Source organism: Varroa destructor, unplaced genomic scaffold, assembly GCF_002443255.2.
Source record: "Varroa destructor unplaced genomic scaffold, Vdes_3.0 BEIS01000006.1, whole genome shotgun sequence".
NCBI classification, from domain to species: domain Eukaryota; kingdom Metazoa; phylum Arthropoda; class Arachnida; order Mesostigmata; family Varroidae; genus Varroa; species Varroa destructor.
The window spans coordinates 17,282,117-17,308,053 of NW_019211459.1; the positions used below are offsets into that span (position 1 = coordinate 17,282,117).

General features: G+C 42.6%; 1 protein-coding gene across 6 annotated transcripts in view; it reads right to left on the reverse strand.

Annotated features, from left to right (window-relative positions):
* Positions 1-25,937, reverse strand: part of LOC111252432 (neurexin 1-like) — a 90,395-nt gene that overhangs the window by 23,399 nt on the left and 41,059 nt on the right. For 4 of the 6 annotated variants that reach the window (XM_086992027.1, XM_086992030.1, XM_086992029.1 and 1 more), the window contains 8 exons: positions 19,921-20,362; positions 18,667-18,874; positions 15,983-16,395; positions 15,547-15,756; positions 3,723-4,012; positions 2,141-2,308; positions 395-646; positions 49-264 (listed from right to left, as the gene is read on the reverse strand). In XM_086992027.1, coding sequence (XP_086848153.1) covers positions 49-264; positions 395-646; positions 2,141-2,308; positions 3,723-4,012; positions 15,547-15,756; positions 15,983-16,395; positions 18,667-18,874; positions 19,921-20,362 — 2,199 coding nt within the window. Of the gene's footprint in view, positions 1-48; positions 265-394; positions 647-2,140; positions 2,309-3,722; positions 4,013-15,546; positions 15,757-15,982; positions 16,396-16,611; positions 17,372-17,633; positions 17,776-18,666; positions 18,875-19,920; positions 20,363-25,937 lie in introns of those variants that run through there. The other 2 variants (XM_086992028.1, XM_086992032.1) reach the window with 2 other exon arrangements.

Here is a 25,937-nt window from a genome sequence, read left to right on the forward strand (position 1 = left end):
CAGCGTGACTGTCAACTACAGTAAGATATTTCATGCGGAAAATTCTACCTGGCGAAGCTCAATCACAAAGAAGAAGGCTCGTTCATTGTGTGACATCGTTGCCGGAGAGGAATATAGAAGGACACCGGAATCCTCTGTGGTACGAAACTGAAACGAAATTTCAGATCTTCCTTTACCGCCGACCCATCCACCGAGAACGGGCTTTCGCTTGTTATAACCACTGTTTGAATAAGCTTCACCAGAAGGCGTCCAATTGAGCACAATCTGTAAAGACAGCGAAAGACGTTCCCTAAACTAATTATCTGATTAGCTTTACAACATCGAAATACCATAAACACACTGTGAGATTCACAAAGACACCGAATTAAGTTATTACTTCTTCACTAACACTCACAATAAATGACTCCGGTGTGAGAAACGAGATCGCCTGATCCTTATGGTTCTTTTTCGCCATAGCCCCGGTAGCTCCGAGCGGATTAGCCGAATCCGTTCCGGAGGGACTACCCTTCGATCCTGCTGTGGCCGAGTTGTTTGCGCTACTCCCTGAACAGCGATATTCGATTTCGCCGCTAGCTGTTATGAATCCAAGGTTGGTCTTGGCGATGCGAATCAGGTCGAGATGCAGTCCTGACGAAACCAGTTCTACCTACGACGAACGTTCGTAAAAAGAAATTAGCCATGAAATTGGCCACCAGTTCGACCTACAGGTAGCAATCCACTGAAACGGTAACGAACAAACTAGAACAACGTTTGAAGCATAACTTCCTTCTACTTGTACGTTTTATGGCCATTCCAGTTCCTAACGGCCTAGATAGAAGCAGAGGCTCGTTGAAAACGGCGGACGATAATCATTGGGAGCTAGCTAGGGTCATATTTATCACGAAGTGTGCAATCCGTTATTACATGCTTTTGAAGGCTTGTGGACCCAACTCAATTGCTGGACTGTCATTAACAGCTGTTCGTTAATTACGACAATGGCACTGATGGTAATGGGTTTTCTTCAAATTATTAATGTTTGTACAATTAATCCGCCGGCGCGAGGTTGCAGCGTCGTAAAGTCTTCAAGCGTTTCAATGAAAAATACCAATAAAAATGCTGATAAGAGAACTAAGATACCAGTAATGACTAATCTGAGAAGATCATTATTCAAGGGACTTCACTTTCCTACGAAATATAGTGGCGTCAGATGCGTACAATAAGCGATGCGTGTGGTTTACACACAATGCGTTCTCTAATGTAACTGTAGTACACTCAATACGATTTCTCTATAAGCAAATAGAAGTGGCTCAAACTCTTCATGGTCGAATAGATCAAATCACAGGTACCTCGCTCTGCTAACGCTTGAGTTCAACAAAATAGCAATACATACATAAGGAGATATGTAGCTACATTGACGATGTGTTTTCAGAACGATAGTCCGTAAAACGTAACGTTTATAACTTTCTCCGTTAAAGCTTGGCACCTATTCGACTTGCGCCCGCCCATCTTTCGATCGTAGACTAGTGCATGACACGTAAGTTACACCTCTGACTGCTTTAATGAAAAGTACGGACCGCTATTCGGGTTCGTTTTGTTCCAATATGTCTAGATAAGTTACGACGGCAAAAGGTCGCCGGCCGGCAAAGGTTCGGTGTCACTGTGTCGTCAAATAACGAACTGATGATTTAACTGTAGTAGTTACTGTAGTAAGAGTAGTTACTGAAGACAATAATTTCACTCATAGGAATAAAGTAACGTACGCCTATACTGATTAGCACGCCCGTGTTGATCACATAAATGACAAGTTGAAGCGCCCAATGAAGGTGGACCATGCTCCACGAGAAGGACAAGTATGATAGGTATGGATTGGATCGGTGTTCTGTCGCTGAATGGCTCTGAACTCATACGCTGTGTACCGCTGATATTATTCAAGCAAATTGAAGGATTTCTATGGGCCTAATGTGGTTCCGCCATACCGACAGATGAACGCCTGGGGAAATACCAGTTCAATGCCAGGGGAAACATCATTTAATGAAACATTGCCCAATATACATTTTACCGATTCTTATGTATGCTTATCATAAATTAGTAATTATAGCGTTAAGGCAGGTGTATATTATTATCTTTACCTACTATTAGCATTCCTTCAATGAACACTTACTTCTTTGAGGCAGCCAAAAAAGTATGGCGGCCCGCTGCTAATTCCAGCTTCCGGCGGACTGGTGTTTCCAGAAGCTCCGACAAGGATCGTCGACGTGTAAAAGTGTTCCGGGCCCTCTCCGACAGAAATGGTTCGAGTCGCCTCTTTCCCATCGACATTCAAGCTGATCTGTATCGAAAATTACGACTTTCGCTATAGCTTTCATTAATGAACTCGGCTATCAATCATGTCGTGTGTCAAGCAAAAACAAACAACGGGTGTCTTGCGCCTCACGTATTCCGTCACGTGACAACTTCCATTTACTATAGCATCGAAAATTGCACTATCATTTGAGCGATACACAGACATTGATATATGTTCTTCGGTCTACAGTAAACCTATAGACTCATCATCTGTGAACGAGATGCTGCGTATTGTTTCGTCTGTGACCATTCGGATAATAGGACGAGGTACATGGTTTCGCTTTTACCTTACCTGCGGTAAGCACCGTGTAAACAGTAGAGCTTTTAAGCACCTCAAGGCGTCGGCGCCTGCGTTTAACCTAACGATTCGAAATGCAATACGCGACCTAAGCCCCTAGAAATTCGAGGGTTAGAAAATATTCTAGTACGTATTTGGCAGTCTCCAGCTTTAATGTAGAACAGTAAACCGGAATTAGTCAAACGTCGCGACCAGTGTCGTAGGTTTTGAGGAACATTAAAGAAGTTAACTAGTTTCTGGAGCACATTTGAAAATCAACAATGATTACAACTCCTGAGCATCAGCTGCAGTAACAGCTTTTCATTGCCGTCTACCGTCAGATGGCATCCGTATCGTAGTGCTATTTGTGCATAGATCGACTGCTATAGAAAATTCTGGCTTGTGCCTACTTTCAATGTTTCTTTCACTATGTGTACTGTGGCCTGCAATGGTGTCCTGCATGTGTTATTACGTCGACGCAAGCCGTCCTTGTCGACTCGCTAAAAGAGCGAGATGAGGGTATGTTGCGATGTGCTTAAATGCAATAAAGTAGAGAATTAAACAGAACGCGGAACAGCAACATCACGCACATTTCTGGCTAGCGATGGAATCGTTTGTGCCTATTCGAATATGATCGCCGCGTTAAACGTACCACTTATGTAATAAATTAGAATGTGCCCTTCATACGTTTATCAAGTTGAAGTAGTAAATAGATCGATGTAAAGAAAAGGTAAGAAAAATTGTTGATAAGGAAATGCTAGCAAACGGCAGAACGCAGCTGACGTTTAATCACTCGTACACGACTCGGCTCTATATATATATATACACATATGTATGTATATATATATCACACTAAGGGATTATGTATAAAGTTGCGTCTGTGTCAAAAAAACAAGTGCTGATCGAGAATCACTTCTATTATGGAACAGAGAAACGGAATAACCCCGTTAACGGTAATGAATATGATAGCAATGATGCGACTAAGGTAAGAAGCGTTTTAGGAAGCCTGTCTGAAAATAGAACAATGATAAGAGCGTCTTATTTGACCTTGTCTAAAATGTTCCGCATTCGGAATTGGGACAGCACATTATGAGCGTTACGATCAAATACATATGTATTCTACCTGATCAAGCCTTCTTGTGAGTACGACTCGGTGCCATCGTCCATCATCGAAGCGTTTGCCTTTCTGTATGGAGTGCGAGCTGATAGACAAAACAGTGGCATGCGCAACGGCTGTTTTGCCCGCAACGTTGGCATCTGGCCCTCCACCGGCGTCCAGTTGACGTAGAGCCCCGTTGTGGCTGTGACTCTTCCATTGAGGGAAAGTGATCGTGACTTCAAATCGGACGCCGGCGACCAATCGAAGCTCGACCGATTGCGACTCGTGTCCGAGGTACAGAAGTGTTACTTCATCTGTTACAAACAAGAGACAATATATGTATAAAGCAATTTCCGAAGTTTGGCACCGATGTATCTATCGGAGATCCAAATACTAGTTAGTAAATAACTTACGATCGTAGAAACAGTCGTTAGCACGAGAAACGAAAATGTATTTTTCTAGACAAATTTGATTGCTGAAGTAAATGTTATCATGCTTCTGTTGAAGCCCAAAACAGATACGTGGAATATTGTTTTGTTATTGGGTTTACGTTTGCGTCTCGTGGCGGAAATTGTATCCACATCTTGACAAGGTAGAATGTTTTAGGATTAACCAATAGCTGAAAAGCTGATTTGTTATCGTAGTTAACAAACGCTTTATGTTTTTTACTCTCGGTATTTAAACCTTTGAACTATAACTGTTTCAAACGGTTCGATCGTTCTACGTTGGACAATCACCCCTTCGTTGATGCTACGATAATCTAATACGTCCACAAAGTTTTCTTCTGCTACTCGTTACACGTTGGATAGGTATATTTCTGGACATTAACGCTGTTGTTTACAAACGAACGAACACACATGGTACGCACTTAGAAATGCGACTGCCGTATATATAAGCGTCAATTTAGAAACGCTTGGAAATCAGCTATGACGTCAATATTGTTTAGCTGGGATAGTATTCCGGATGAACGTTGACGCTTTATGTACGTCGCGTTTGACCTAATCCAGTAAAATGACATAAATACCTATTACGTATCGACTGCTTGTATTCACATAGATGCTTAACAATTTCATGTAAGCGACGTTTTTCGTCCTAAACGCTGATTCAGAATATCTGAATAAGTTTCGTCTGCCCGTTTACCACGTCGCATCCTTGCCTGTGGAAGACGGTTCCTTTAGTTAGAGCTACGGCTGTCTTTCGGGGGTCGCGTAAGTGACATGCGAAGCTAAAGCCGCCACTGTTGTCTTATTTTTAGGACTCATGCTACGATTGTTGCCAAGATCAATCAATTGCTCTCGCACAGATTCCGCCCAAAGAAAGGGGCCGCACAAAACGCGAAAAAGATCCCGGGAAGGAGCGATGTAAAACGAATCATGTCTGCTTAATTTAATGAATGCACGACGTCATTACTAGAGGCGCTAACTGCTATGCACGTTAACCATCACCCGGTTTCATCGGAACGAAAATGCAGCGACCGCGAGGCAAGACCAACATACGTCACCATCTCGTAGCTACTCCTGCTGCTGCTGCTGCTACTATCGCTTGCCGAGATATACGCAGAGCTAAAAGGGTACTTGTAAGGTTCGGTACACCGGCAGGCCATCCAGTCGATCACCGTCGGAGAGTTTCAAATTGTCTGGGGGCGTGATAGCGACTCGGGACAAGCAGTGGGGTCAGGGGGCAGCCGGAAGGAGTTGACGGTTTTCACATGCAACATCGAACACTATTTGCTGGCCTTTCTGGCGTATCCCGCAGCAAGCGACTTTCTGGCGAGCCAGGAAACGAGATCGAATAAAGTTGTCAACAATGGAGCCCCAACTCTCTTCGATATTTGCAGATCATGTTATTTTTTTATTACATTCGTACTTGTTATGTCAATACATCATTTGCAATTTCAATAAGATAGTTGTTCGACGAAAGCGGACTGCAAGCCAAATTCAAGCGGATATATTGCCACCGAAATCGGCTCCAACCGCCATATAATGTTGATTCGTATATTTACATCTGTCGCTCGCCACCAGTCAAGACTGTATTATCACCGGGTACATTTGAAGTATTCAAGCTTTATTAAAAGCTTGCTCCTCCCTTTTGGTACTGATGGCCTAGTTATTTTTCTATTATTCTGCCAATCACTCGTCGCGTCTAAATGCAGATGGCGCACTAACTTCGTTTGTCTATTAACGGAAACTTCTTTTCAAAAACTCCTGGCGGGAATCATGGCGTAAAAACTGTATCAGTTTCGAACATCTGCTACAGCACCCTCACCTATGCCAGCGTGGTCCAGAGTGCCCGGTCGAATCGTTCGTGCAACAATGCAAATATATAACATTTCATCGCTATTTACTATGAGATACCTAGTGTAGCTATGCTGTACCTCTTTATTTGGCTTTCTGCAGCTTTTCGCTCTCGTCGGGTTCTTTGCGATCGTTCATCCTCCGGATGAAGACGTCGAAATAGCCTCAATACCTACCCACCAGTATAAAGCTCACAGAGAACTTCGACACTTTGAAAAAACCGCTTCAATCGGAAGTCTTTACAGTCGAAAGAGTTGAATACTTTTTCTCACTGCAACTTATTCGTTGTTACCGAATTCAGCTGAGTTCGGCGTCCAACTGAGAACTCTTCAACGCCTCCGACTCGCCCATATGACAACGGCCAAAGAGCCACTGGTAAACGCGTGCCGTACAACGTCATCCTGATGCATTGCCCTCGTCTAAGCCTAAGGCCGACACTAAGGTGGCTCAACGAGCTGTCTACGAACAATTCAGCACTAGCAATCTACAATATATATATATATATATATATATATATATATATATATATATGTGGCCGTTACAAGTGAATACGGCGAACTCTGGAATTGGATACCATGCGTCGCTAGTAGATGAAATTTTGCTGGGATATCCTCCAGTCTTCTAGAAACCTGTGAGTGCGAATCAGTTAAATTAACTCCAGAAGAAATGAGTCCAGAGGAAGGAACATCTTTTGGCCTTGGAAATCAATGCTCGGTAGCTAGTTATTGTCCCTCGAAGGCCACAGCACTGTGAAATTCATCGAAAATTGGTGGAAACATTCGGCATCGAAATCCCAGGCAAAGGCACAATACATGAGTGGTGCGAACGTTACACGAAGAGAGAATTGGAGTGCTCAAAACCAGTAAGAAGGCGACCAGATGTCGGAACCTGAAGGACAGGAACGAAAACTTTACGGTTCCCATGTAGCATGTTACAAAATTATAATTTCCAAGTACTGGAAATGTGGAAGCTTTGTAAAGAATAGGTCCTCCGCAAATGAACTCCAAGTCAGCTAGAAATGCATCTAATCTATTCCACATGAAATCTGTGGAACTTCAATCAACAAAAGTTTGCGTTAAACATACGGTCACCATAGACGAAGAATGGTTCGGTCTCTATCGCCAGCCAGAACGGGACATCGGCCTAAAAATATCGAGTTTGGTGATAGGATCCAGTAGATTCGAAGGACCATCGGCTACTGTGATATACTTGCAGAAAATAAAACAATAATTACAGCTCGGCGTCTTGTGTTCCTTCGGAGACTCGTGACCGTCGGCACGGTAATCGAAAGCACGTAGTAGCATTATTTACGGACAACGTCAGTGAAGTTTCATCATTACTCCTCAACTATTTTCTGTACTGAGTAACAGAGTATACAACGATGGCAACCCAACCTCAATCAGTCTAGTTAAGAAGCTTATCATACTCTGAAAAGGGACCTGGTGGGCAAACATATTCCACTATCGAATTACTTCGGGAACACATAGAGAAATTACATAGGGAAACGAGAATCGTAGGTACATATAGTATGTCCAGAAGCTGCCAAAACGCTAAGTTAAGTGAGTAAAAACAAAATTATTAATACACATTAAAAGCATTATTCTAGCCCACTTAGTTGAGAAATTACTCAGTTTCAAAGTCCGCTGCCGAATTTGCTTGTAACAGTTCTAACATTGCTCCTACCGCAACGTGAGAAAAAAGCCAAAGCAATGCCTAGAGCACAAGACTTAGAAGGTATCTCTGCGTGGGGACTTGCTGTCGCTAAATTGCACACTCTGACGTCACGGGCACATAACCCATAAAATAACCCGAGCGCGCCTGCATCCCCCATTGCTCCCTGTCAACCTTCCCCGCATTCATCGGGTTCGCACGCCCGCCGACCGCCCACGCTTGCGACGGGTACGCTTGACTGCTTATCAGAAAAGCAAAGCCAAGCATTTTGGTTGAATGTTGGTCCCCTGAATAGAGCCTGAATTTGCTGACCAACGAGCTCATGAATGAACTTGGATGAGAGTTGGTCTTCTTGTGTGTTAATCGTTTGGTTGTAACATGAGGCGGATCGACCACAGTACCGGAGCTCGAGATCACGAAAGCACGACGAGTTATATTGTATGATTTAATAGACGTTCGTAGAGAGACTTTCGCAGCTTTCATCTTTTTTCGGTGTACGTTTAAGACTTTACCAATCGTTGGACGACATTTCTCGATTGCTTTGCAGTTTCGACGGTTCCATAAAATTATTCGACGGTATTTGACACACAGTAATATTAGGATCATTTCAAATAAGCTCAGCATATTAAGAACGCCCTTCCGACTGTATTATTTACGAAGCAATCCGAATTCGTCGCAGGTCCATCTTCAGTGCAAGGCATGTTCATATTGAGTTTGCCTTTTTGTGCAGACGCTATCCATGGTATATATATATATATATATATCATATGTGTGTCTGTGAATGGTATCAAATATTCCTCTGGGGGGAATATGAACCAATAAGTACATTACTGTCCAATGTCAGCTCGAAGGGAGTTAAACCCTCCCTGCGTGGACAAGTCCACTTGATGGATATGTGTGTGTCGAAGATTTTCTCACACATATGCACGATATTATCTGAAACCTGGCCACTATACGCTGATCTCGACAACAGCGCGTTAACATTTCCCCTATGTACCCAATGTCTATAAGCCGTTGCTTTACTGAAACGGGACAGATCTGTCGCCCCGCCGAACAGGCCTATTCCGACCCTGTATTATTATAAGGAATTCGTCTCCCATTCCGTTCCGCGCTCCATTGTGCGCTTGGGTCTGTTAGGCATGGTCGATCTTAGTAGACCCAAATTCATATGGCTAGATCCAAGTTTTTATTGCGAGGCTGGGTTCGTCAAACCTCTGCTCTTACAGCTGTCCTTCGAACTTCTCGTCGGTATGGTGAACTTCGCGACAGGGAAAGCGCTCCTAGAATTGAAAGCTACGTTTCGTAATGGAGCCTGTAAAACCACCAGGGTAGGTTGGAACTATTAAAATATGTTTGTGAAACGAGTTAGTTTTTCAATATTTTTGCCTACTCCAGATGATGAAGTCATTCAGTTAAATAGAACGAGCTAGCTGTCAGCATGAAAACGTTAGTGTGGCTGAAAACACAGTAAAAATAGTAGGACCAATTCCTACGTGGCCTAACGATGTTCACGTATTATGAATACAATCCTGTTGTTTCTGCGTTGAAAAGGACTTCAGATCGCTTTGATCTGCCCAGTCGCTCAGTGGGCTGATAACGATTGTTAATCTATTATCATGTATTGTAATGCTTGTACAGATGTACTAGGCGATATATTTGTACAAGCGTTAGTGAGAGAAGTTTAAACGAATCGATTGAATGTATCGGTGTACTTTTATCAATGATGCTATTGCCAAAAACACGTAGTGCAATACGCTACGTCTTTACGTTCACCTATGATACGTATATGAGTCAGCTGACTGGCTGACAAAGATGGCTCGAGCGGGTCGCATGAATGGCTCGTTTACGTGAATACGGAATAACTGTCTGTGTATTTGTACGACGAAATAAATAAAGGTAGCACGCTTCCATGTAGGTGTATACAAGATAAATCGAGCAATGAAACGTCGGCGCAATTCGTGATGGCCCTAATGCTTTCGGCCTGAACGCATGCCTCTAAGGCTTCGTATAGACCTGATGTACCCGCGTCTCAACCTATACGTATATTACGTTTCCTTTTTTCAAGCAGATGTGAACTCATGTGAATGTTGCCCAGAGCCTATCTTCTAAGCTGGTATAGTAGACAAGATAGCTAGCGTGTGATGGGACGTTATAGACGACCCTATATAAGCTACATACGAATTTTTATATAGGCGAATGATTCATTATGGAGGCGAAGAACGGTGGGCTATTGAGATTAACGAATAAGTAATAACAGAGATGCGCTTTTCCCATAACAACGCAAAAATATATGGTCATACAAAGCTCGCTTTCCAACGTTAGAAGTTACTTATTGATAATGCAATAAGCAAAGAACGATATATATGAAAATAAGTTTGCCGACCGGATTTCGAAATTGACTCGCTTGGCCAATTCAGCCCTGTGCCGTTAAAGGCATCATCAAACAATGTTCGGTTATTCATTCCCTTGTAACATGTACCTGAAATATCTTCAGGTGCTTAGCGCTGATTATTTAGAGTACGATTACTTCAACAAGCAGTGGCTTCAAGTGTCCTTTTAAACTAGCAAAGGATCAATGACTGAAGATCTAATGGCGATACTGTGTTCGTTCCGCCTGTTTAGTGCAACGAAACTGTATATTCCCGATTCATTCATATAAACGAAACGCGCATAGATTCTACGCAGAGAGTCATTTGGAAGTAGTTGCTGAAATCCTCTTCAAAAACGGATTTACCCCGAACAGTGGCTGCGGATTACTTCGGCTCTACCAAAAGTAGATTTCATCAAACTTCCTTTGCAGGCTAAATAGTTACAGAATGTTGCAATAGCAGGCACTTAACTTCGGCCTAGCAGATACTGCTACCCATGTTGTATTATACTCGCTTTGTTTCATCTATCGATTTTACCATAACACGCCATAGCGTTAATAAAATGCTCGTTTGGAAGTGGTTAGTTCCTTAGGGTATCAGTCTAGGGTCTCCGCTCGCGTTACCTGAAAAAGGAATCGGAGCGTCTCGTATTTTCCACTCCACAATGATTTGCGTGGCAAGTAATCAATCAGTTGATCATTCTAATCTCTGGATGAATATATCCTTTTTATGAAATAAGCAGTAGACCCCTTTCCGTCATTATCGGATACTTTTGTGACACGTGCACTTTTCTGCCTAAACCGAACCACTAAATATACACACCTCGTGGCCTATTTGTGACATTAATTTATATTATTAAGCAGTTGAATTTATTCAGATCCATTCATTTATCGGCCGAAGACCTTTTTTATTTGCATTTGTATTACTTTTATTTGGATATCATTATGTACGTCGATCGTTTACGAGCTCTTTGAATAATTGTGTTACTTCCTGTTGAGATTCAGTCTGACCGAGTGTGCGGCCCTCAGAAGGTCAATGCATATCTAGCATGAGGTTCACACTGCTATTCAACTGTCTAAAAATCTAAATTTTTGCTGAGGTACACCTAAGCCCTCTTTGCGCAGATTGAATTGATTTAGCTGAACAAATTCGAGCTAAAACCAATCACTGAACTAGATTTTACAGGAATTCTTAATTGTCGTAATGGTACGATGGTTAAGCACCAACAACGATAAACTATTTAATGAGCGCCTAATATCTGGATCATCACAACTCATGATAACTGTTCTACGAACGGGGACAGTTATTCCGATCCGTATCTCAGAACCACTCATCTTCTGCTACTGGGTAGATTTTTTTGCTTGCAGACATTCTCGTAAGTAAGCTTGACGTATTTCAGTAAACAGGCGAAGTAGATCAAGTCGGTGTCTGACGTCTTCGGACAAATCGTCAACCCTCGGCCGCATCCAAAAGTCATAGTGTCTTCCACTAGACACTCCCACTAGTAGGTGATATATACACAATTGATTCACACTCAACCGTCAGGCGGTAAAGCGTCAGAATGCGGTAAAAGCAATCAGTCAAAGAAGGCATCGACTGACGCCGCCGATTCATGTAAGAAACGAACGACCGATCTCCGCACGATGAGAAACTTTTGCTGGGGACCAATCGCAACGGGATCGTTTTGCTCTTCATCCACATCATCGTCCTCCATCATCGCTATTGCTGTTGTCCTTTTTGCCGTTGACGTCGTGACCAGTCGAACGCACGGATTGATATATAAATCGACCTGATTCCTAACTGCGCTGTTCGACGAGAGCCCTATTGGAGCCAGCCAATGGTGACGGCTGGCTCAGCAGCAGCGGACAAACGGCTCTGTTCAGCTTCGACTTACCCGATCGCGAGGAGCGAGCCGCGGCAGTGGCCTGGGGTGACGGTAGCCTTCGTCCTAGACACCGCCGGCACGGAATTGGCGGCGATAGTAGCGGGACCGACGCCGACAACGTGGATGGCAGTTGCGGAGGCAATGGCGGCAGCTGTCGAGCATCGCTGCATCTGCGGCTGGTGCCTGTTTCAGGTCCTCCGCGCCTTTGGCGTCTGGGGGAAGGCATAATCAGCTATTGATTATTGATTGATGTTCCTTAGCCCACAAACGGCCAAACCACCCTAGTTCCCTCTGTTCAAGCCGCGACAAGCAAGCTAGTCCTAAAGTCTACCACACCACTCCACTCTCTTAACTTCCTAACTTTCTCGCTCTTTGTCATTCCCTTTCTCGGCTCCTGAGTTTTCGCCTTCAAGCTCCCTTCGCCTAGAAAGCATCCTTCACAAAGACACCATCGCCCCCCGCCCCTCGTCGTCTCTAAAAAAGCCTCACTGATTACAGCAAGGCTCTACGCGGCCCGTTGCTTTTTTACTGCCTTATACGCAGTAGCGCATGGCCCACCTCTCGCCTTATGTGACCATCTATGTGGCTATTTTGCTTAAACTATCTTACCCCTTGCACATTTACCCGTTCTTGTTACCCTACTATTGCTTCTTCTCGTTCGGATTTTTTCATGCGTGTTCATTCTGTCGCTCTAAACGATGCTCACACGATTGGTGACTACTTCCGCCGTGTTTGGCGCCGGCAAGCTAATTAATTAAGTAACCATCATATGTGATTAATGACATCTTTCTGCACAGATAGAGCCCTAAGCCACGTATCGGTAACCGGAAAAGGCACCGATGAATGGTCACCGAGAGTGACCGACACTGGTGTGAGGCAATGGGGTTCGTTGTGGACGTACTGAGAAGATCGGAAAGGAATGAGGTGTGTTTCTGGGTCAGACAGATCACTTGTGATAACGTGTCCCTTCTGGACCATATATGAGTAGATTGCCAAGACAATTAACATAGGATAGGTTTGACTATAGATTCGACTAAGCGATGTCTACATGAAGGCATTGTAAATGTCTATTCGCCAGGAATATAACAGTTGCGTTCAGAAACTTGTTGTTACTTTTTCTGATAACGGAGCGTCATCATAAGGTGGTAATGATGCTGGTATCTATGATAGTTATGCTATTGAACTTTTTATCGAGAGATCAATACGGAGTGCTGAAATGTATGGATAACGCTGAGTAGCCACTTAAGAAGGTAAACCAACTTGGAAGAAAACGCAGAGAGCGTCAGAAAAAGGATGAAAGTTCAACGAATTTCCAGATGGGTGTTGACTTGTGACAAACGAGATAATGTAAACAAAGTTGAAAGATGTCCGTAGTAAAGCAAATGCAACGACCACAACGTAGAAGTAGAAATCTAGTGACAGTGGGCATTGGCTAGCTTTCAGATTAATAGAGATATCGGCACACTAATAGAAAAAGAAGATGTTGGTGAATAGCGGTCGAAGAGTTGGGCTCAGGTAATTGGCAAAAAAAAAACGTACAGCAAGAGGAACATCTAGGAATTAGTATAATTTCCATAGAATTCTCCATATTTAATTAGGCTGATTTTAATAAGGCGGCACAATGATGCATTGAACTATAACAGGAAGTACAAGTATTGTTTTATCATACGCTATTGGTCATTTCGGCGAGCTGGGTTTGAAGGTGCAGTCATATATGGATGGAGTCCTGGACATGCCAAGGAGCCTATTTTTTTTTACCCTGACTTATTATTCTAAAAGCCAAGCCTAGATGTTCACGGTATCAGAGACAATTCCAATTAGCCCTCGATGTCTTAGAAATTAACTTCACCTATTCAAACGAAATAACCGTTGATTTGTGTTACAACATATGCACCCAACATGGCTCTACGATTTTGTGCATAAGTGCTTTGATATATCGTTATTAATTATAGGTTACTGGGAATAAAGCAAGGGTCTTTCTGAAGCGAGCACGAGAACACTCTAGGCTGCTTGGTTATCGTAGGGCCTGGCCGTTATTATGCCCACCAACATTAGAGGCCTTCTGCAGAGGACAAGTATTCTGTAACGTGTGTTTATATATTGTACTACGTAGGGCCAAAGTTGTTACCCTTTAGCGTTTTGACGAATCTGAGGGGCACATGAGAAAAAAATGCTCGGGCCGGTAGCCTCGTGAAGGCAACGTAACGATACATTCGGGATATTTGTTAATCGACCCCCTACAAATATTTGACAGGGCAACGATCGGTGATGAATCATTTACATCTAATTACGGTAAGAAGAGTGTCCGTATCTTAATTCAGCAATTATGTAGATCCGGTTCCGTACATAGGTTGCTTTATTCTCTGTTAGAATAGGATTTATGATCTTTTGCATAGCGCTAACAAAGCCAGTCTACGTAATACAATTCCTCTGCAGTACGCGTTTGAAGAACAGTCACTACGAGTAAGGGGTTTTAAATCGGGCGCCAATCTGTAAATGGCCGCTTGACTGGCGACAAACTACACAAAGCTTACGATTGGGATAGCTGCCAATACCAGGGAGAGAGAACTAAGTGTATTATGAATCCTAGCCGGACTGGTATATTTCCTCTTAACGAAATAAAAATTTTTCGGATTTTTTCATAGTTCGGTTCCTCTGTGATTAATGAATTTATTTATGCGCTAAAGCTACGGTGCAATTATACCTATAAATGCTCTGGCAAATACAAAATCGTAATATTAATAGCAATTTTGAGTTATGATTTAAGTACGACCTACATGACGGCTCCATCTGCGTATTTATATTGACAACTATCGAGCGGACCATTTTAGTTCGCAGTCTCATTAATGAGGCCAGTGGGAGATATGGCGTATACGTGCCGAAAAAACGCTATCGCTTGGCGAAATCGCGTCACAGCCTATTGAAACTAAATAGATTTCAACGAGCTGATGAGATGACTCACACGAGCGTTAACCAATTTAATAGGCATCTACATAATCTTTTGTTGTCGTACGAATGAACACCAGCTTCGAATTGACAAGTTCGCCATCTTGTAAAACTGTGAGTGCCACACAGTTTACGGTCATATAAAACGAGAAGTGTAACGGCATTCGTGCCGTAATGAAATCAGAATTTGTTTGTTGTTTGATAAATACTTGGACAGGAATACATTTGCATGATTCTAAGGGTCGTAGTCCTCACCACGAGACAAAAGCGGGAGTGAACGGGTATAGACTTACCTTTATTTTAGCGCTCCCTTTATCTTGTGATCTATATATTTCGATCTTATCTTTGTCTCCGAAACTAGAATTGAAATAGCGACCCACGTCGCGGCTATCTCATAGCTACAATGATTTTACCTTTCGCACCGTGTTTTTCCGTCGGCTAAGCTGCCCAGTAAATAGAGGGTTGTAGCGTTCCATTAAACTATAGTATTGTAACGCAGCTCGTATCCATCAGTCTGTTCGTATTAGCTTTGCGTACCATTAGCCAAAGCTTTGTGGCAGCAGATGCGTCTACGATCAGCCGATGACCAGCCAACGATTCGCGTACATATGCATGTTTTTATATCTTATAATAATCGTCATCATAATTGTAGCGCTCAAGGAGGTTAAGGAGCAGGCACTTACCATTGCCTGTGCTACTGTTTGATGGGTCATCGTTCAAAACGGTGCCGGACGCGGCTGCCATTGTAGTTCGAAATTGTAATGATATGTTTTCCGTTGAGGAGATGATCGGCTCGCGTTGATTGAAACGAAGGAAAGATGCGGCCCCGTTCAGCTGAATGACGTTTTCTCCAGCGGCTGCAGCCGATGACGACGGTGGGCTGTCCTTCTCTGCTACTCGTGGTCATTGAAGCACAGAGAGATGGTTGAAAACATGCCGTTCACTGATTAACTGCACATACACACATATATATATATATATATATATCTATAGAAGTATTTTTCAGATCATTACATTAGAAATAGAAAGCAAAGAAACTAATGTATGCTTAAGTCAACGGGTGCCATTTCCTTGAACCTGTGAACTAATCGTTAAAACGTATAACGAACGTCTGCTCACGTTTGTAACTGTCATTGCAAAATCGATCATTATGTAGGTTATCTTTGCAGTCTTGGACATTCTTTCCATCGGGACATATCGGCCCGTCTGGTGTGTCTATACATTTTGAACCCCGACCGCACGTGTTCCGTTCACAGATAGCTGGCGCGCCTCCGGCGTTACTATGAAATCCTGTATCGTCCTGGTTCTGTGACGTTGACGATGGTTCAAGTGCGGCCGACGCTCGCACGTGGCTCGGTCGCAGTTCGGTCAAGGCCGGTCCTTCAGGCGGCCCGGATAGGATGATATTGCGCAGTTCGCCTATGAACGGTCGCTCGAAAAACGCAGTCGGAACGGACCACGAATTTAATCGGAGGTCTCTAGCTGTCAACGGTTTCTCATTGCTGCTTTTACGAGCAAATGTGTTTATTGATCTGGAAGGAACAAAGCAGAGTTCTGATAGATGTAGATGGTCATGCACGTCGCTACGTTGATATTAACAGCTCATGTGTTGTTTATCATGAACCATCGCCATAAGCTTTATAGATACTTTGTTAGTCCTCTAATAAATATTGCAATATAAGATATGAAGCTAAATTAAAATAGCGATAGCACAATGCTTAAAGGGCTCTCATGGAGAAAAAGCTTACGTTTCAAATAAATGCGACAGACTTGAGCACTTCTGCATTTCATTTGTGACTACATCTTCTTTTGCTCATCTCAGAGGGTGTTTCAGGCCCACAGATACCCTATTTAGGTACTATACACATACGGAAACACTATACACTTAGGTAAATATTTTGTTGTCATCCATCATGTTCCATCGTCGTTCATCTATAGAGCCTTAATATTAACGGTTTAATATTTTTTTTTTGGTTTAATAACCGAGTTTAATGCTAACTATGGCATTGGTCAACTGTTATTGCTATAACAGATAAGTAATAATAAGATATAAGATAAGTATAACAGATAATCTACTTCTACACGACGGACACAGGGTTAGGGTAGCGAAATGGCTAAAACAGACTTAGCCTGTTTTTTATTTGAACAGTTGAAACTTCACAGTACCAGCAGGCCCAAAATGGCCAGCGCTGAACTGGGATAACTGAACGATCGAAGCACACTGAAAAAACTACTAAGGTCATCTACTCAAAAAAGTATAACAATTCAACGTATTATACACAAAAGGCACAATAGCCTAACCCAAACAGTATAAAACGAGATCTGTGATTGCAACAATGCAATCAGAATAAGTGTAACGCCAGGAAAGTCTTGATTCTTAGGGGAATCAGGACTGTGAGTTTGCCAGTCTGACAATTAACTCAGTCAGCCGCCGGTGACGCGTGTGTATCGTAAAAAACGGTAACCGTAACAAATCAACGGGATTAGTTCGATGCGGCAGGACAACAGCTGTAACAAACACGAATTTGAGTTCAAGTTAAACACTCTAACAATTCTTGCTTTAGATTCTACGGCAAAGGTAATCGAATAGTTTTACGTAACTTCTAGTGTTTATGTATAGTGTGGCTTATGTAATTGAAACGTACTTAAACCTTGAGGTGTCGATAGTTAATGAAAGCGGATAAGTCCTTGGTGCAAACCTCACGAGTCGACCGACTTGACATATAATATCTATAGGTACATTTCATTCAAATTAAGCTAGTTAACTTACAGCTAATGTCATACTATGTTGCGACCAATTCGTTCGTATTTCTAACTTTTACCACATAGTATTACACGTCACTGTGAACTTATCGAAGATTAATGTTAATCCGCCTGCCTAGAGTAGAATGCGGATCATGCGTATTCGAGCTTGATCCTTTTACGTATTATACTCCGCACTGATGCACGTTCGCCTAAGACAGTTGTTGTCCACAAAGAAGAAGATCAATAGATCAAGTTAAATTTCCAAAGGAAGAAACGACGTAAATGTGCTTTCTGGTGATAGCGCGTGGTCGACTTCAGCTCTCCTCGCCCCATTCATTCGAACTCAAGATGGCGTCATCAAATGGAGCAATAGTACTAATGCGTTTCTTTAATGTTCTACAACTGAAAATTATAGTTCTGTAGTCCACTCTTTTTTACGATTCGCCACGGAACGCCGTACAACAGAGAAGAACGGAAACGATCGCTCCGTAAAAAATTACAGATACATACATAACGTCATCATATAGACTCTAGAAACGTGCAACATCCTGCAGGCATTTCGTATCGAATATAGTTCTAGCGGGAGCTCAACATTCAGCAGCCTCACCAATGACTATCTGTGACCTCCCAAAAATTTGTAACTTCACTATATTACGCTGAACATTTCACTATATTACATCGAAGTTATTATCTAACATCAAGCACGGAAGAATTTTCATGCAATTATCGATCTGAGCTTGAACGACACGGATCGTGTTTAACGGTATTCTCTTATTTGCCTAACTCCAAAACGGTCTATAAACAGCTACTAGAATTGAAGCATTCGCCATGCTTCAATATGAAAATATTGCATTATTATGCTGACAGAAGTCTACCTTTGCCCCTGTAGTCAACAAACTGATGACTGGAAAACTTCAATTAATACGGCTCGCGGTTGTCCAAAAAAATAGTAAATATAAATATTCATGGGTACGTTTGACAGTGACGTACACAGTATTTGTTCCGGCCTACCATGCTAAGGCTATACAGATGTGCGAATAAATTAGGTCGAGACTCACGGGTGGGACAGACCGCCGAAATACATGAACAGGTCGGCTGACATCATGGAATCGTCTGCTTCATCGGCGTCCGGAGTTGAACTCGATACTATGTAGGATGCTGTGCTGACATCAGATCGCAGTTCTTCATCTAATCGCCAATGTGTAAATTCTGTACCTGAGCGGAACATCTCAAGTCGATGCCACAAGCCGTCAGAAACGTTTCGTCCTGAAGGAACAAATATAACAGTTAACCGTTGTATAATTTCGACTACGGTTTGTTTTGCCGACACAATTGATGGCGTCCTCTACGAGCACAAATACGTGACGATTTAGTGGGAGAGCGCTTCGGGAAAGGACAACATTAACTGGACACTGTACCATTATGCGCCGTGTTAATAATAGGGCGTCTAATAGAAAATTTGCTCACAGGGGAGGCGAACGAGGAAAAGCTGGCGGTGACGAAAATACTGAACTCTTCGTTGAACAAGAGACATTGTTCGTTGTAAACAATTGCCTGGGTAGGGTTCCAATAGGACTCCCTGTTATCCATCGCTAGCAGCTTGTGCGCATCGCTTCGAATACGTAACCATAGACATACAGCCATCGCTTGTTTAGATCTCAGCGTCAGTAAATGGTCACCATGGCATATTGTCACCCTATCGTTTCATAAATCTATTCGAACCCAGATACGTTTAGCTAAACTCGCAGACTACAACCGATTGAAGAAAAATATGGCATGAAGCACTTCATATCGGGACTGACGCTTCACAATGTAAGGGTACTCAAGTGGGCCCAGCTGTGCCGTAGGTCTTTTCTCTAATGATTTCCTTGGTGGTATTACCTTACGATTCAATACACCATAAGTAAAAGCTAAATATCAGCCATAAGCTTGAAAAAAAACTAAAAAAGCTTATTGGCCCCCTACTGTTTGAGGTCCCATCTTTTCGTTTGCCTATTCTCCACGTATAAGTATCGCGATTTCAATATCTTAAAGTAAATGGCTTTACTACACACGGCTGTAAAATTCAATCCGAGGTGTAAAGGAATAAAAGCTCGATTATGAATTAATTCAAGATATTAGGTTTGAATGAAATGAAAGCAAGAATACTGCTTGGATATAAGGAAGACAGAATGTCGTGTACGAAGTGTCCAGCTTGTCGTTAGTCTTTTCTAACTGCCGAATTTCCGCTCTGTGTAGGTGAAGTATACGATTTACTTCAAGGTTCGAGACATGTCTGCAACATCTGTGACTCATCAGTGTAGCAAACCTACCGAACGTGATTCGGCTGGCTATTGTTGCCGATGAGGTGATTCCTTGTTGACTTCCCCGCTTCTGCTGGCTCGTTAAGCTGCGGTCGCCACTCCCGGTGCTGCTGCCTGTCGGCAATCTATACCGAAGCGTCACTCTTCCATCAACGAGCTTCGCCTCAACGAAAAAACCGTGCCCAATTGCGTCGTCGGCGTACAACAAGAGGCCATTGGCATGCAACGAGCGAAATTCGAACGCCAGCGAAGCATTTGGTCCTGCGTACCACTTCCCGCTGAACTGTGACGACTTTGATGTAGACGTTGGAACGTCTCCCGGTGGTGATTTCTCGCTAATTATGCTGCTCTCTGACAGCGTTGATTCTTCACTGAGGGTGATCTCTAGTGCCGAGGACAAAACCAATGCTAATGCCCAGGGAGCCCAGCGGTGAGGACGCCGCCGCATGCTCTGAAAACAGAAAGAGAACGAGGTTAGCTCAATTGATTGACGTTATAACGCTGACCTATATAGACTGGCAGTGCAGAGATAGAAAGATTCATTTTATCAACAGCTGTTAAATAGATGACTGAAACTGACTATGGCGGGGACTTGCAAATTCTTCGTTTGCTACCAGAGGTCCAGTTTAACGTTTGTAGGCAATTGATACTGATGAATGGTCAACCGTACACACAAAAGCGATACGACTCATTCATTCATTCATTACAGATATATTCTTGTGAACGATACGTATTTTCTAGCGCTTCATTTTGAGGCAAATGAATATATTCGATTTATTCTTAGCTGTTAACATAGCCTAGCGGTCATTGTTCGAAGCATCAGGTTTTTCATAAGGCGTTTGTCCAAAGTAACACTGCCGTTTACGAGCCGTGCCCTGCCCGTTGACAGCTAGCAGATTGTCTTCTTGTTTTTGTTTTAGACTAGGTTCCGCAGTTCGCATAAACTCAAAGGCGACTTCAACCAATTGGGGGTGAACAGCCGTTGGGTGATGCACGAAGTCGACCTTCCCGCCTTTGCCTTGAAACGTAATGCTAATTGCAAAACCAATGCCTTTTTCCTATCGTGCACTAAACCACAAGTGCCGCTTGTGTCGTTGAACGTACTCGAACGGATAAGTGTAAATTTTGTTAAGTGAAATACGCGCTACAAATACACAGTAACCACTAGGATCATCTAATTTTTTTAAGGGAGTTCCTCACTTGTCGCTGCTCGATAAAGGCTACACCCAGATGGTCTTTCGTCTGTTGTAGCCTTTCCACAAATTCAATCAGACTCCAACATTCATTTATAGGTGTTGCCATCAGATCCGCGATACGGTAACGAACGACAAGTACTGTGAGCAAAAGTTGGCAAAAACCTAATAAAACTTAAGCGGTCACATAAAACAAGTTATGCCGATACATTTTTCTGTGCGAATACCGCAACGCTCTATGACTGAGCATTAGCAAGGGTACCCACCCTGAAAGTACCTTTTATGCAAAAGGCAATCAAATGATCTTCGCGGCAGTCTCTCACTGCAAAGCAAATAGTTGAACATAAAGATCTAACTGCGTATAGATGATGTTATGTATTGTATTGATACATTTGTTCACTAGCGAATTAAGCGGCTGAAATTGGGGGGTTTGCGTCGACCCTCTCGTAAAGTGCTCATCGGAAATCATTACGATGGCGGCAGTGTTGGGGCAAACGGGTCAGCAGTCTTTGCACTGAAGTAAGAATGGGCGAGACACATTCTGGCTGTACTTGTCGCACCTCGACGCGTTCCAACGTTCCTTCATTTACGAGAATTCTCAGCTCATTAACAGTGTATGCACTTAACGAATTGTCGCGCATCATCGTAGTGAAAGGCCTGAACAACTTCGCACTGAGCTCCCTTGCCAACAATGTAGTGTCCATGTTTGAGCTGTATCTTTGATAGCCTTTCTTCCGGCACGAATTACAGAGGTAGGCCCAATAAGTAATGCAAGCCATCAGAGACAAGTTTGACGATCCAAAAACGACTCCTTTCTTTCTGGGATTACATTAGTTTCAGTGATGTTAGGTCCTACTGCAATAGTAACCTATACATAATAGTGAACGATCGTTGGCCTATGAATACTTTTTATCTGGAACAAACAGAAACGCAGACTACTAACGTGTATGACTAGTTCACTTGGAAGCAGGTTCATTGATTGATGTCAGCAACATATATACGAGTACTTTGTACAATTAATGCCTTCCGAAGCTGGGTCTACTAGTTTGCATTGATTTTCACTATTGCTATAGGAAAGTTATAGAAAAAGCTATCAAATACAGACACAGCTGTATTGAAAAGCAACCGTAATTCAATAATTGTCGCAGATTCACGAAATAAAAAAAACTCTAATAGTCCAATTCACCCCTACTTCTAACTACTTCGGAAGAAAAATGTTTTTGGATTCATTTGCTCACGTACCTAGTTGGCGGATTTTCTAGTACATATTTTGTATATTTTAAAACTATATTGAAAACCATATTTTTATAGGTTTATCGGTAATCACGTTGGCGACTGCTAGGGTTAAAACGATTTCATTATAATCCGCCGAGTTCGTTAGCCCTTCTACCAGACCACTCGTTTCCGGCACGAAACGAACCTCAAACCTAGACTACAACATTTCCCTCAGGTTAGCAGGCAAGAACGTTACCCACCAAAATATCCGGGGGCTCTTCATAGTATCGAGGTAAAGCAAAGACAACTCGTTCTAGCTTTTGACTTGTGTAGTAAAGTAATTAATTTACTTACTCGTTTGATGGCTATATCTGTTTCACGGTAGGGAATAGGCATGAATATTGAAAGCTAAAGATCCATTATCATATTATGCCTTCCACATCTCAACCTAGATGAAGTATTTTCCTGCCAACAAGTCGTGCCAGCGACATCAAGGGTCATGCCCTCGAGGAAGTCAGAGCTAACGCTGACAGATTTCAGTCTATGCTATTCGCCTGTTTTAATTTCAACCCGATTTCCTCCATATCTAACGCACTCGGCCGTATGTAAGACATAGCACTTATATTTGTTGATAACGTTCTTGGATGGAGTATATACAAATCTATGTATAGCTGGTCGTTCAGCGAGCGCCAAACTCAATAAAAAAATAATAACGCATTCGTAGTCAACAGCGGCGTACGGTCATCAAGCGGGAAATGTTCTTCAGATCTGCATTGGAAAAATGAAAGAGGCTGGTCAAGGCTGGAAGTATATATTCGATCAAAGAGAAATATTCTGGGAGACGGGCTAATATGCCTGCAAAAGCTGATCGCCATGAAACACACGTTTAGGTAGTGCAATTACGCTTTTCCTCATATGAGTTCTGATCGTATGAAGAACAATAAAGTTCAATGGATACATACTTCGTAGAATGTCCTGCAAGGGTTTTTCTAGCTTACGCTATTAAAAGTGAGTAAACGAAGGCGTTTACGCCGAAGGCACAGATCATTCAATTTTGAGTAAATCTGCTCCTTATTTTTGATTCATAGATAGCAGATGCCAGTGGCAAAATTTCTGACTTTGCAATTCAGAATAATGTCAATGTTCTGCCTAGATATGTACGTGAATAAACAATGGATGCGGATGATCAGACGCCCATCTCTGTCCTGGAACAGGCTCGCACTGTCTATCATGTTCTGACTTTGACATCCAAAGACAACGCAATACGCAGGACGGGTTTTAATATTAGTACTTTTTCCTCTAACGTTAACTACTTCTACGTTAAGGTTCTCGAAGGGAGGTTATGTACCCTAATTCAGGCACGTGTCAATAAATAGAATTTTTTACAGTCTGAATGTTCATTTTGTAAGTTCGCCACCTTTCACTTGCTAATTTCATCTTCTGGACTATTTGAAGTTATTTGGCAAACGCTTCTTTGAACCCAAAAGATCTCCAAATTAGCTATACACAAGAAAGTTAATGCAAAATGGTGCTTAGTTCAAATCATTTGTTCGTTTTAACCTAAATGCCTTAATAATGTCTACAGATGGTATATTGTCAACCCAATACCGTCTCATTTTTACCACTACATCAACCTGCCTGCTAACATACGCTAGGGAACTCGATACTCTATTAGATCAGTGATAGCCTAGTGAGTAACGTATATGCACGCTGATTGTAGGAGCACATTGTGATCTAGGTTCGAATCCTTCTTCGAATCGTCCGAAAGACTTTGTTGCGTGGTGGTAGCTGAGACTCGTACGTAAAACTCGAAACATAGAGGGCGGTCGATATTGAGAGGATAGAAATTGTCGAAAGGAACTGATAACGACTCAGTTGTCCTTGGGTTCAGGCATCGTGTGCCAGCTAGTTGGTCATAACGGCAGCCTTCAGTGGGCCGATCGACCGGCATTACTCATATTGCTCATTGTTTATTTTCCTATTAGGCTAAAATATTTGCAGAAGCAGTTTGCTGCAATACCTAGTTGCTGGCGACGGTTCTCTGCATCGAAGCTTAGCAGGACGCTGCGGGATACCTCCGTTTATCTCCTGTCGCAATAACTACGAAGTTAAAGTTCGCATAGATGGCTTACACGCACCCATGTATTCAGAAAACTCTTCCATGTGCCAACGCATGAATGCTATACCCTGCTGGCAGACGAAGGTGCTCTATGTAAATCTTTTTAGTGATAAATGTTCACTCGTTTTCTATCTGTTTAGATATTATAGCTAACTTACGGGAAATTGTAACAGAACTTTTAGCACAATACTTGACGTGATAGTGTAGTTACGTATTATTTTGTCGACCGCTGCCTATTATTCACTTCGCATTGCTATAAAATAATACTCATTGAAACTACTTGCTCGTGCTTCTAAGAGTGAAGACCTTGGCTAGACGAGCGGCAGAGGATTCAGAGCACTTGCCTTGCGTCGTTGAAACATCTGGCGCCATCTCGGAGCACATGAGAATACTCAAACAGGGGAAATAAAAAGGATGGAAGGAAGATTTGCAGAGCAAAGCGATTAATAGGCGCGCAGGGCAATTGCGTGGTGTCCCACTTACCAGCCGTGGCAGTCAAAACGAGCTTAGACTAGAAAGCGTCTGGACGAAGTTTTGTGTATAATTATGCTGCACTGAGTATTGTATCCCGATGACAGATGGCAGAAGGTAAAATGGAATCGAAGCCGGCAACTCTCCTTCGACAGTTTGTGGTCCTTATTAGATACAGCCAAATGGAATCATCAATACGTACCTGCCATAGAACATTACAACGAGATGGAAACCTCGCCCAAAAATATCGGTCTTCCCGAAGCTATTTTTTTTTATAATGGTTAACGGTAGCTTGCACTTCCTACGAACGCCATGAAAGAGGTTGTGCAGCATAGTGGATGCTCCAGGAAAACATGAACGCTACTGAATGTCACGCTCTTCGGCCTTCGGAAGAAGGCCTTCGTCACCTAACTGGAAATGCCTGACAGTCGACATTTTGAAGAATCAACAGACAGTTTTATAGGTGAACTCGATTTCTGCGATACGCAAATGGAAATAGAAAATGGCCAGAATGGTTAACACTACGTTACGAAATTAGGCCAAACACGTTAGACAACAGACGTAACAAAGAAGGACTCCATAAAGCATATGGCTGATACGTCGCATTCTAGAACTGTCGTTCACCTATTAGTACCGCTGGTGTCACTTATATAGAGACAACAAAAAGTCAATCACTGACGATATAATAAAGGAAATTCGATTTAGCTCGCATCAAGAAAAATGCTATGTTGCTTAAGTCTAAATGAATCACGACCATAGGACCTGTATTCTGAGAGCAAAGATATGAAGCCCTAGAGTTAGCGTTCGTGGCATAGTTTTGTGAATTCGTTTAAAATCCAATGTACCAGGCGCTTACTCGAAGTAGGTCCAAGCGTGTTCTGTTCAGAACTTTTTTGCTAGGGGGACAGTGTAAAATACGCTGACGAGCATTGTGCCGAAAGACTGAGCGCCTGAAGTTATTTTTAGCAGTTTTCACATGCGGTGGCATGTAGTGACTCCTGGCGTCCTTGATTCTGAACTTACTCACA